Genomic DNA, 13,491 nt, shown 5'->3' with positions numbered 1-13,491 from the left:
TCGCCCATAAAATCCCCAGTCAAGCCACAGACAGAAAAAACAGCGTAGCAAACAGGATTTAACAAAATTTCAAAGATATTTCTTAGGAGCTCGTAATAACGAACCGCTTAGATCAAATAACTTTATGCTCAGGTATATTTTTCCACGAATAATTTAGGTACCTATTTTGTTAAGTACCTATGTTGAGAAGCTATTTTTAAAACTTAAGGTTAGGGTGACTAGATCTGATTAATAAACTGATATTCCTTCTGGGCTGATACCCAGCAAACTTATTTACGGAAGATTGAAGGAAAATATACTATTTGTTAATAAGCCACTCTGTGGGGTAGTCACTGTAGCCCTGTAGACAATCACTGTAGTCCTGTGGAGAGACGCAGTGGTCCTGTGGATAGTCGCTGTGGTCCTGTGTATAGTCACTGTGGTCCTGTGGATAGTCGTTGCGGTCCTGTGGCTACGCTTATATAATGTAGGAAAGTGAGTAGAACGGAACATAAGCTTGATAAGAAAGTAAGAGAGAACACTATGGAAGGATAATGAATGAGGATTTGGTTGTTTATGGTATGAATTTGAAAAAAGGTTGTCTATGATTCGGGTCGGAGTGTAAAGGTGCATTTGTTTTATTTATTTATTTTTTAAAAGAAGAAAATAATTTTAATTGTATATCCTACATTTCTTTATTTCTACACAATAAAACAGACACAGGGAACATAGAAAGAAAACAGATGATAGTACAAGTAAGCTTATCATAGCTTATGATATTTATTAATGAGCTAAAGTTTGAATGTCGTTATTCCCGACACTTAACTCGAAATGGCGTATCTAAAATCAGCGGCGTGACTGTTCCAAATAGGAACGAATTAAGGGGTCGTTCTCAAGTCTTTGACAGGTCGTAAAAATGCGAATAAATCTTGCCGGCTGACGTTTTAACACGTCGAATTGTTAAGAATATCCGCCTCTAGCTTTTGCGGAATATTTTGCGGAAAGAAAAGATTGAATGAGACGGGGGCTCATTTGACTTCAAAGTTAATGGTTTTTGACCGACTTCAGTGTAGTGTAGGTTGTGTGGCGGATAACCAAACTTATCAACCCTGGTGGCAGGGTTATTATTGGGCCGCCGAAGCCTCAGATTACGTACTTACATAAGTAATATCCGTGGTCGACGGCTTTACGTGCCTTCCGAAGCACGGACCATCTTTCGAAGAATCGGGTGATCAGCCTGTAATGTCTTAATCAAACCAGGGCTCACAATGTGATTTTTGTGATGTATCCCCACCGGGATTCGAACCCGAAACTTGTGGAAGAGGCCATTGGACTTTCTTTAACTGCGAGACAAGAATACCAGTACAGTATATAACATAGCATCGTGCCTGTATCCTCGAAGGGGGTACGTAGATAGTGAGGAGTTGGTATGTATAACAGTAGGTATAAACACACAGTGGTTTAGAGCCCGAGCCTAGGATTCCTTTTTTTTTTGGCGTGGCATTAGCATAACTAAAGCCTGGATTCAAACCCGTGACACTACGGTGTCAGTCGCGTGTTCTCCGCATCATATTGCTTATGACTATAAGCAATATAATGCACCCACATTAGGACTCTATCGCACTAACATTATTTGATATTTAGTGAGACTTACAGTGCTATTTATCAAAAATCATCATGAGACATGGTACCAAAATGTATGCATATTCATGCTCGTGACCGTACAGGGTTGTCACGGATATTTATATTTAAGCCCCACTCTCTGAGACCCAATCAACCTAATCCCATTTCAATTTTGCGACCTATTAAACCACATCTTTTAAGCGCTTATCTTTTGTAAGATTTGATCTTAAAATGTATCTGATTTTGTAACAAAACCTTTTGTAACCAAAAAGGTCTTTAAGTCACATTTTGTATAATAGAATTAACATTGCGAACATTAATCTCTTCTTTCGCTTTAATGTAAAGCAAAACAACTTGTTTTTTTCCTCCGAAATTTGTTTTTTGTCCCTTTTCTTTGATTCTAGGAAAGGATTTCGGTTTAAATTGATTCTTTGAGAACGAGACGGTAGATTTGCGTTTTCTTGTTATTATTTGAATTACATAAAATATAAGCTGTTTATAATTAAAGCACATAATAACGGGTTCTTAGCGCGTTTAAATGGGGATATGAGACTCCCGATATTTCGACACTGTTGCAAGTGCCATGATCACGGGATGACTGATGAGATTGGAGTGGAGTAGGTAGATCCATAATTTTCTACGGGCAGACATATCGTGATCATGGCACTTGCAACAGTGTCGAAATATCGGGAGTCTCACATCCCCATTTAATCGCGGTAAGAACCCGTTATTATGTGCTTTAATTATGATAATAACCGCGTAAACTTAAAACAATGTATAAGCTGTTTATGTTATGTTATTCAAATAATAACAAATATCTTCTGAGAATCATGGTTTGATTCATCCCTCAAAGTTTTGGTTACGATGTCACTAACGTCCTGTATATGCCTCCGCCATCACGTTATATTTTTTAATAAATATGTATTCGAGCAATGGGAAAATAAGTAATTATGACGTTTAATCTGTAATTATCACGTTTAGCCTGGTAAGTCCCTCATTCATTTTTTTTTAATTTTATATAAATTTTAATTTCCAATAACATGGGTTATAAATAATAATGAATATGCTTCATTCAATTTTGGTGTCTACTATCAATAGCACATGATATACATTCTGTTACAATTATTAACTAGAATCGAGACGAGTAATATTAAATGTAGATCGTATGTTAAAGTTGTTATTAAACACAGAACAAATAAGTTAATATTGACAGTTTCAAAATGGCTGCCAATAAACCAGCCAAGTTTTGGTTCAAATATAAAATTACGTACCACATACACAACTGTCAACTGTTGTGAAAAAAACCATCGTGGAGCAATTCAAATTCAAAATAAATATCTTTATTCAGTTGGTAACATAGTTACACTTTGTATCGTAATTTTTTACATAACCAACGTCTCATCCGCCTTAAACTACTGCAGCTGCTCACAACCTATATAGCCGGGATAGTCGCTGTGGTCCTGTGGATATTCACTTTGGTCCTGTGGATAGTCGCTGTGGTCCTGTGGATATTCACTGTGGTCCTGTGGATAGTCGCGGTGGTTCTGTGGATAGTCGCGATGGTTCTGTAGATAGTCGCGGTAGTCCTGTGGATAATCGCTGTGGTCCTGTGGATAGTCGCGGTGGTCCTGTGGATAGTCACTGTAGTCCTGTGAATAGTCGCGGTGGTCCTGTTGATAGTCGCGATGGTTCTGTAGATAGTTGCGGTGGTCCTGTGGATAGTCGCTGTGGTCCTGTGGATAGTCGTGGTGGTCCTGTGGATAGTCACTGTAGTCCTGTGAATAGTCGCGGTGGTCCTGTTGATAGTCGCGGTGGTCCTGTGGATAGTCACTCTAGTCCTGTGGATAGTCGCGGTGGTCCTGTGGATAGACGCTGTGGTCCTGTGGATAGTCACTGTGGTACTATGGTACACCGGCTGGCTTCTCAATCGGGGAGCGTCGCGTCGGTTCGAACCCCGGTACCGGACTTGTACTGATGAGTTAATTTATCTTAAGTGCAGTATTCTCTTACTCTCCACCTATCACGTTGGTATAACAGAAAGCTCGGTGAGGTGTGGGTACTTATTTCATCTTGCGATGGATGTACTTCTGACTACCCCAATAGGGATATAGTCTTAGGCATATGTTGTGTATTTAGGTCATAAGTATTACTATATTACGTTATTTCTGCAGAATAATTATATAAGAAACAATGTTGGTCTCTGTAATAGCATTCTAGCTTTCCCAACATCTGTGGAAGCTAGAGGTTTATTCAGAGTCGTTCAGAAGGGCGTAAAACGTAGATCATAAGTAGTTTTTTTTTTCTTTGTTTCAACAGATTTTTTTTATGTATGCAATTTGCACCACTATGAGGGTGACATTTTCTTTTAGAAAATCCCTTTTCAACATAAAGAAAAAAAAAGGATTCCTATATTGTGTAAGTACAAATCATCCTACCCTAAAGCCATAAACCGAAATATAAAATTATGATACTCATTACGAAGTAATTACAACTATCTATCTTTAATTAAAAAAGGTTTATAGATGCGTGTGCGGTAATTAATTCGAAATGTTATTTATAATAGAAAAAACAAGTATTAACTGTATATATATATGTTTAGTACATTAAGGCAATTCCAATATTGTGTTTGGTTTAAGAAAGTAACGGTTAGCGATAACAAGTTTAGTCTTCTTCTATCGTGTGGGTTGTGAGGTTAATTAACAACCTCATCAACCCTGGTGTCGGGGTTGTTATTGAGCCAAAAGGCCTGTGACAAGTTTAGTAATAACAGCGTTTCATTTTTATTTACTTTTGAGTTTTTTATAGATTGAAATAAAAATATAATACATAGGTAGATATGCATGCCATCACGCCAGTGTCTCTTAAGGGGTAAGTTGAAGTGTACCTATATTAAATACTTATTAATTTGACGTGACTAATTGTAGATTTCCCATGGCATTAACTACTTGGCCGAACAAATGGGGAGCGCTGAGGGTATACTATGTACACCCACTCCTCGTTAGCTATGTTAAAGTTTATTTATATTCATCATCATCATCATCACCAGCCCATTAACGTCCCCACTGCTGGGGAACGGGCCTTCCCTATGGATGGATAGGGAGTACGGGCCTTAAACCACCACGCGGGCCCAGTGCGGATTGGTGGTTATTAACGACTGCTAATGCAGCCGGGACCAACGGCTTAACGTGCCTTCCGAAGCACGGAGGAGCTCGAGATGAAAACTTTTTTTTTGTGGTCACCCATCCTATGACCGGCCTTTGCTAAAGTTGCTTAACTTCAACAATCGCTGACCGAGCGCGATTACCGCTGCGCCACCGAGCTTCTCAAGGGGTAGTGACATTAAAAAGGTTAGGAACCGCTGCTATAGAGTGATCTACTACCTGTTAACACGAAAACTATGTCCGTTTGTGGCGTAGATATATAAATCAATACCGACGTGCTACGTCACATTCCCGATACAAAGTGAAAAATAGTATTTGTACCACGCCAATTCTCACAGTGGTACGTATGGTTAAAAATGCAATATTTGTAAAACGGTACACGCCACAATTTATTACCGAATTTTAGCGGATTTGGCCGAATTCTTTACGTTTGTGTATTTGTTACCCTGGTAGTAGTGGTTTATAAATGTATGTTATGTATTTATTTGGAGCTCGATGGCGCAGCGGTTAACGCGCTCGGTCTGCGATTGTTGAAGTAAAGCAACTTTCGCAAAGGCCGGTCTTAGGATGGGTGACCACAAAAAAAGTTTTCATCTCGAGCTCCTCCGTGCTTCGGAAGGCACGTTAAGCCGTTGGTCCCGGCATTAGCAGTCGTTAATAACCGTCAATCCGCACTGGGCCCGCGTGATGGTTTAAGGCCCGATCTCCCTATCCATCCATAGGGAAGGCCCGTGCCCCAGCAGTGGGGACGTTAATGGGCTGATGATGATGATGATGATGTATTTATTTATTATTGTGGATGTATTTATTGGTAACTTGTACTTATAGCACATCCCGGACACTTCATACAAACAATCTCTTACACAGACACTACACATTGCAATTTGACATTTGCGCATATAAGAGTGCTTACTTTTTACGCAATTCAAACAAATGTCAAATAGCAATTAGTATTGCTTTTTTAGAAGAATCGATTCAATGTGGCCGTTTAAGCCCCCTACTAGTATTTGAACCCGGAACCTCCGAATCGTGAGCCCGACGCTCAACCACTGAACCATGGGGGTCTTTAACAAAAACTTGGACACTATTTGAGTAGAAATACAATTATAGAGATATTAGGTTTATGCCAAAGACATCCGTGCTTAATGTCATCTGAGGCAAATGTACAATAAGCAGTGACCGGAATTTGAGTGCTATTTCAGACGTTATTACTAATATGGATATGACGACATTCTGGGATTACGGTAATTGATTCCAGTAATTACAGTTAGGTCTGAAAAACATTAAGTATTCTTATTTAACACATATACAGAAATTCACTCCTATATCCCATTGAGGTAAGCAGAGACACTATTATTATTATTACCTACTTATCTATGTATAATGTAAGACGGACATCGTAGATACCTAGCATCGACACAAACCATGGTTTAACGATGCTAGTTAGCATAATCACTGTGTGTACTAAATTTTTGAAATAAATAAAAAAAAAATATTAATAAGGGTTCCGTTTAATTTTGCCATTTTGATACGAAACCCTAAAAATGTGTTGAAATTGCGTAGGTATCTTTATTGAATACGTTTACTAATTTCACTCAAAAATAAACTAAATAAGAAATTATTGCTTCATAACATAAAACGAAAAAATTACCATCTTTCAGAATTCTAATAATATATTTTTTTTTAATATTCGTAACCTTCACACCAACTCCCGAGAATTTTTAATCATAGTACCGATTCCCGGAAATATTTGGTTATATCCATACTTTTCGTAGTAATATACTATTTTAGAGGTAAAGTTCAAATTTATTATTATGTTCACTCCTCTATAGCACCAATTCCCGAGAATTTTTAATCATAGTACCGATTCCCGGAAATGTTTGGTTATATGCATACTTTTGATAGTAATATAAAATTTTAGATGTAAAGTTCAAATTTATTATTTTGTTCACTCCTCTGTACTGGATACCTTCTTACTTATTTCTAAATAAATAATTTTTATTTTTTCTTTATTCTTTCTTTCTAATAGCAGCCAATATTCCGATCACTGACAATAAGTGACGTCAGAAAAAATGAGACACGTTCAACTTCGTTTGTCACAATCACACAAAGCCTTTTGGCACAACAGCGTAACCCAAATATAACAATATGTCATGTAAGCAGGTACCTGAGCCAACTGTCAACTCGAGTTTGACCAATATGAATGTCTCTCGATATATTTCCATTATTTCCTAATATGATATATACTGACACGTCACGATTTAGGCCGGCCAAAATAGTCGCACAAGAGTGGCAATCGATACAAACAGTATGCCTCGTTCACGGGAATGTTTCCTTTGTAAAAACTCTTTAATAGTAAGGACACTGGCTGGTTTTCTTTTTCAAATTGTTCTTTCTTGTACTCTGGTCTTGTCTCTCCAAGTTTTTACATAAGTTCCTAATGTGGGAACATTCCCTGGAACGCTACATCAGTGATTACAAACATTATACAGGGTGTTAGTGACACCGTAACGAAAACTTTTAGGGATGATTCAGACCATAATTCTGAGTTGATATCAAGTGGATTTTTCAGAGCGGTCAAGTGTTATTTTATGAGTTGACAAGACCATTGATATACCCCGAGCGGAAAGATAGGACATAGAATGAAGAGTAATACTACGTATAGAACGGTCTCTCTACGCCCCGCACCAGTTCATATCGGACGCCGACCTTACCCCCTATTAGTCTTACTTTAGTCTTTAGGCCTTAAGCCGCTGAAGAGTAAAAGGGAGATCGCGCGGAGAACGTCTAGCTCGCACTTACTCGTAAGACGCAGCGGTAAGAATAAAGAGATTTTTGTATGGACTGTCCAGGTTGTAGGGAATGCAATCCCGACTCAAGATCGCAAATTCGAAATCCCGCGGGATTGAAAATATCAATCTCGCGAGATCCTGAAATTTTCGGAAACTGACCTACTGGGGTGTGACTAGGATATGTGTGTAACTAAAGAATCGAGTCCATAATAATTGTTCTGATTTCGACCAACACAATTAGCTGCGACTAGAAACCAAAGATTTTTGGCAAATAACATACCATACATTATAAACATTTAGGTATATCCTAACTAGCTGGTGCATAGTTCGCTCCCTGCTAAAGCAGCTTCGCGTGTTTTTTACGACAAGCGGTTGAGTAAGTACGGAACACTTTGTATGGCGGCCATTTTGTTTTTCCGCCATTTTGTTTGTTAATTCTGGCTATAGAGCACTGCTAGGGAGTGGAATTCTCTGCCGTCTTCTGTATTTCCGAATGCATATAACCCGGGTGCTTTCAAGGCCAGAGTGAACAGGCACCTTCTGGACGATTCAATCTTATGCCTCGTAAATGCCTTCGGTCAAGTCTGGGGCCTAGAGCAAACCCATCAAAAGTAAAAAAAAAAATAGAATTTGACCAAGATTTAAATACACGGGAAAAAATATTTCATTCAGGTATCATAGTTTCACCAGGCCGCAGGGTGTCTTCAGCTGCGGAGCAGTTTTCGAAGATCTAGAAGTATTTTCGAGTACTGATCAAACCCACCACATTTTTATCCACCGAGGCTCCTTCTGGGAGAACAACTACCTCTGTACACATTTATACCTTTCTGTAGCTATACACATTTATACCTTAGCGACTAAAGTCAGTTCTTCAAACCGACCACCCAACATCAGCATTGCCAGACAATGGACCTTAAGGTGTCAGTGACAAATGACCTTAAACGAGTGCCAATAAGGCAATTGCTGTAATATCCAATCTGAAACCAGCGATCCGGTGGCACATTGTTGGATCGACACGTGTTATTGCCGGAATTCGTATTACAGGATCCAGGTTCGATATTGGGTCAAGGTCCGGAATTCTTAAGGAGTTAGGAAGTCCTATTCAGTGCAATAGGAAACTTAGTTGAATAGTTTCAAATTGCTAATGCCAGAAGGGACCAAGTGTGTCTTTGTTACGAGTATCAGACCTTGTAGAAGACCGGTAGAGTTCGCTATAGCTAAAATTTAGATATCGACAAAAAAAATAAATAAAAATAATGAAGAAATGTATGTGCATAGACACACTATGGCAAGAAAAAAACAATCTGAAATGCCTCCCGTCGAATTTTCCCATTTTCCCTAGTGCCCCACATGTGGTGCATGCACGTATATGTTTCAATTTTTGTGCCCCATATGTGGTTCATACACAGTAAACGTGTTAATTTAACGAAATAATGTATAACATAACATAGTATCACGCCTGTATCTCCGAAGGGGTAGTCAGAGGTGGTCAGGTGTATAACTATAGGTATAGGTGTATACACCCACTCCTTGCCGGCTATGTTCTTGTATTGTAAGACCTTTCTCCTTGCCAAATTTCATGATTCAAGGTCTACGGGAAGTACCCCATAGGTTTAGGTATGTTCCTAGAAAAAAATGGCTATATCTTTGAATTGCATTGATTTAGACGCTTGATTATTATACTGCTTCAAGAGATCGTAGACTAAAGTTTAGATGTTAATTTCCACTTGATACTTCCACGCGTTCCCGAAAAAATGTCTTGACATTCTGTCCGTCCGACAGACTGATTCTATAGGGGTTCCGTTTTTCCTCCTAAGGTCCGGAACCCTAAAAAGCGACACGCATTTTCAATATGAACATGTGCTTGAACATTTTCACGACACTCAGTAACAGGTACTCGTTGTAAGGACCTCGTTGTAGAGATTTAAAAACTTGAGAATGCAAAAAAATTCGCTTTCAAATCCGATGCTAAGAACCAAATACCTGGAATTCTTTGCGTGAAATTCACCCCCAAAAAACGTGTATCGTTAAGTAGGGTTGAGTGCCATCTTTTGAGGTTGGAGTACCTCTTACCCTACTCCATATTACTTCACCTATGTCCTGTGAAGAGCACTCCAACGTTACTCCACCACTCCAATTGTGTACGGCAGTGTCATTGATCGAAATGCGGAAATTTGAGGGGTTGAGGCATGGTACTGAGCTCTTAAGTCGCCTGTCGCAGGATTAGTACTTTTGATAACGATCTCCGTGGTCCAGTGGTTGAGCGCTGGGCTCACGATCCGAAGGTCCCGGGTTCGATTCCCGGTGGGGACATATCATAAAAAAATACTTTGTGGTCCCTAGTTTGTTTAGGACATTACTGGCTGATCACCAGATTGTCCGAAAGTAAGATGATCCGTGCTTCGGAAGGCACGTTAAGCCGTTGGTCCCGGTTACTACTTACTGATGTAAGTAAGTACTTATTCGTTATATGAGCCATGTCAGGGGCCTTTGGCGGCTCAATAGTAACCCTGACACCAGGGTTGATGAGGTTGGTACTTCACCTCACAACCCACACGATAGAAGAAGAAGTACTTTTGATATGTATTGGTTCGACTGTCATCCGTCCTGTGGTTCACTGGCTTGCTTCTTGCTCAAACGGGGAGCGTCAATTCGAACCCCGGTACCGGACTTTCACTAATCCGTTTTTAATATATCTTAAGTGCAGTTTTCAATCCAATAAACGGTAACGACCTCCGTGTTCCAATGGTTGAGCGTTGGGCTTACGAGGTTCTAGGTCTGAATTCCGGTGGGGACATACCACAAAAATTACATTGTGAGTCCTAATTTTCGTTGGGACATTACACACTGATCACCTGATTGTCCGATAGTAGAATAATACATGCTTCGGAAGGCAAGTTAAGCTGTTGGTCCCGGTTGCTACTTATTGATGTTGTGGTTACATGAGCCATGTCAGGGGCCTTTGGCCGCTCAATCATAACCCTTACACCAGGTTTAACGATATCACAATCCACACGATAGCAGTATACTAACACAGTTGGCTGGACCATTATAGATGGCGATACTGCTCACCATCTATCATGTTGGTCTAACAGAAAGGTCGGTGACATGTGGGCACTTGGTTCAAATCGTGATGCCTGTACCTCTAACTACCACAATTAGGATATACGTAGTCGTGAGCTTATATTATGTTACCTTTCCAACATTATATATACGCGTTATACTAGATCGATGGCACCTTAGTTTAACAACCTCTTTGGGACTAGCTATGCTAGCTTGGTTGCTTAGTTATAAGTCAAGAGTAACAACCAGCTTACGATCATGTCATAGCGTGGCATGTAACGTCATTGGGCGCGCAACCGATTGTCGCGCAACGCATGGTCGCGCAACGCATGGTCGCGCAACGCATGGTCGCGCAACGCATAGTCGCGCAACGCATGGTCGCGCAACGCATGGTCGCGCAAACCACGGTTGTACCACCAAAAAACCTGGGTCACAATCATGTCATGTATAAGTATCACGAATTAAAATAATCGCATTAATAATATCGTATTCAAAGCGACAGGGAACTTCGAATTAAATTGTTGCTCGTTGTAATTACTTCATTAATTGAAGCGCTGGAGTATCGAATCGCGATTGAAATAAGTTCATACTGACAGCATGTCAACTTCGTTTGCCGGCTTAATATAGACACTGAAAACGAGAACGTAAGGGTGGGTTTCTACTGAAGCGTAGCAGAGGATCGGAATTCTGTTTCTAAGGCTACTGATACACATTCTCATTACCAGCTTGTTTAGTGGATTGCTCATTAGATGTTTGCTATTCACGTTCAACATTAATTTAAGAGCAACGCTCTTGTCGGTGTAGCATTCTCCATGCTACTTTTTAGGGAAAAATAGGCCACTGGTTTCCCTCTTGCCGTCCACCCCGCAGTACTCTGTCTGACGCGAGTGTGACCCAGCAAGGATAACATGCGCATCGAAATATCGATCGATTCAATTTATTTTATCGAAATCGATAAGTTTGTTTTATTCCCTAACATGCTTATTTTGACAGAAGGACATGACTGATTTGGGTTCACATATTAGCACTAATCGTCAATACGACATAATTATATCGTCAGAATCGACAAAAAGACTGACAAAATTTTATCTTATATATTATTAAATTAAGATTAGGGACGTATATAGGAGCAATGGAAAGAGCTATGCTCGGCATTTCCTTACGGGACCGGAAGAGAAATACTTGGGTTCGATCTAAAACCAAGGTTAGGGATGTGGTAAAAGTAATTGCCGAACGCAAGTGGAGATGGGCGGGACACATTGCTCGAATGAGCAAGGAAAGATGGACCCGGAGATTGTTAGAGTGGCGCCCACGAGCATTCACAAGACCGAGAGGAAGACCACCAATGAGATGGAAGGACGACATTGTACGGCACGCAGGATACGGCTGGATGTCGATAGCCCAGGATCGTCGGAAATGGAAAAACATGGAAGAGGCCTAAGTCCAAAATTGGATATAAATTTAGGCTGATATAGATAGGTGTATTATCACATGAAAAACCCATAATATATATATCAGCTTGTTCGGGTTTAATAATTTGTTGTCTGATAAACATTGTAATTATGTTATTATAATATTGTCTCTAATTACAATACTCGTGTTATGACATAATTCAGTGATGTTCTCTATATCTATCTTATGACATTATCATAAATGGGTAGGCAGAGGTTTAGAGTAACTTTCAAATTAGTGATGATGAATATTATATCGAATCAAATTACACTTAAGAAGTAAAATAATTTTACATTTGTCCTCTAGACTAACCATTAATTTATCGTTTAAAGACCATTGAGTCGAATTTGATAATCGATTTCATTTCTAGTCTGCGAATTTCTGGGCAGTCTACGTTGCGAGAGTGGATGCAGCGAAACGTAAAATCAAACAGAACATGAACTAAATATTAATTATAATAGCAAATTGTTTATTTCTTTTCAACTTACAATATAACAAAATATCATCTCCTTAGCGTTATCGCGTTTTTCACAGGGTCCGCTTACCTAACCTGAAGATTTGACAGGTCCGGTTTTTTACAGAAGCGACTGCCTGTCTAACCTTCCAACCCGTGACGGAAAATCTAGCTCAATACAGGTTAGGTCACATACTTTCGAAACACATTTCTCGGATATGTGGATTTTCTTACGATGTTTTCCTTCACCGCTGAGCACGTGATAATCATTTATGATCCATACATCAATTCAAAAAACGATTTCGAAAATCGTAGGTTTAGAGGCCGCAATAGAGTATTTGTTATGTTTAGTTATGTTACACCTAATTTTACAATATTTAAAGTATCCGTTTATGTTTTTCGAAAAGAAAATAAATGAATAACTTATACTTCTTTCTCTTTTTTACAGAATCGGCGAACTTCAGAAGACAAGTGCTAGTGATGTGCTCGATGCGTGTTTATCGATAGTGCTCTAGTGTTGTGCCATCGACAATGGTGTCCACGCATCTGGTGTACAGTGTGTTCCTGAGCTTCCTTCTACAATACTGTGTGGAGAGCCAGCAGGAGGTTCTTCTAGAAGAATCATGTAAGTACATTTTAAAAAATATGTCCTTCTTTGTCCGTATATTCAAATCCAAAAATATCTTTATTCAGATGGTAACAAAGTATATTTTTGGGGCCTTTGGCGGCTCAATAGTAACCCTGAACGTCTTATTCGTTTACAACTACTGTAGCTTCTCACAACCTGTATAGCTGAGGAAACGAAGCTGCAATGAAAACCTCGACGTTCTTGAAAAAACAGTCGGCTGAGACGAAAAGCTGAAGTCTGGTTACATAACGCCGAAGAAAAAATAATAATAATTAAGAAATAAAATATCAGAATCATTTATTCAACGTAATTATCATGGATAAACTTGTTGAAGTTCAA

General features: G+C 39.3%; 1 protein-coding gene and 1 long non-coding RNA gene across 3 annotated transcripts in view; one reads left to right on the top strand and one right to left on the bottom strand.

The window, feature by feature from the left end:
• LOC126378245 (uncharacterized) overlaps positions 1–13,491 on the bottom strand; it is a 380,400-nt gene that overhangs the window by 32,633 nt on the left and 334,276 nt on the right. The window lies entirely within an intron of this gene.
• LOC126378048 (titin-like) overlaps positions 1–13,491 on the top strand; it is a 795,425-nt gene that overhangs the window by 472,600 nt on the left and 309,334 nt on the right. For both annotated transcript variants that reach the window (XM_050026148.1, XM_050026147.1), the window contains one exon: positions 12,973–13,149. In XM_050026148.1, coding sequence (XP_049882105.1) covers positions 13,056–13,149 — 94 coding nt within the window. In that variant the 5' untranslated portion in view covers positions 12,973–13,055. The remainder of the gene's footprint in view (positions 1–12,972; positions 13,150–13,491) is intronic.

Source organism: Pectinophora gossypiella, chromosome 25 (genome assembly GCF_024362695.1).
Source record: "Pectinophora gossypiella chromosome 25, ilPecGoss1.1, whole genome shotgun sequence".
In the NCBI taxonomy this organism is placed as follows: Eukaryota; Metazoa; Arthropoda; class Insecta; order Lepidoptera; family Gelechiidae; genus Pectinophora; species Pectinophora gossypiella.
Note: the sequence above shows the minus strand (reverse complement) of the source record. Positions and strands in the feature narration are given on the sequence as shown.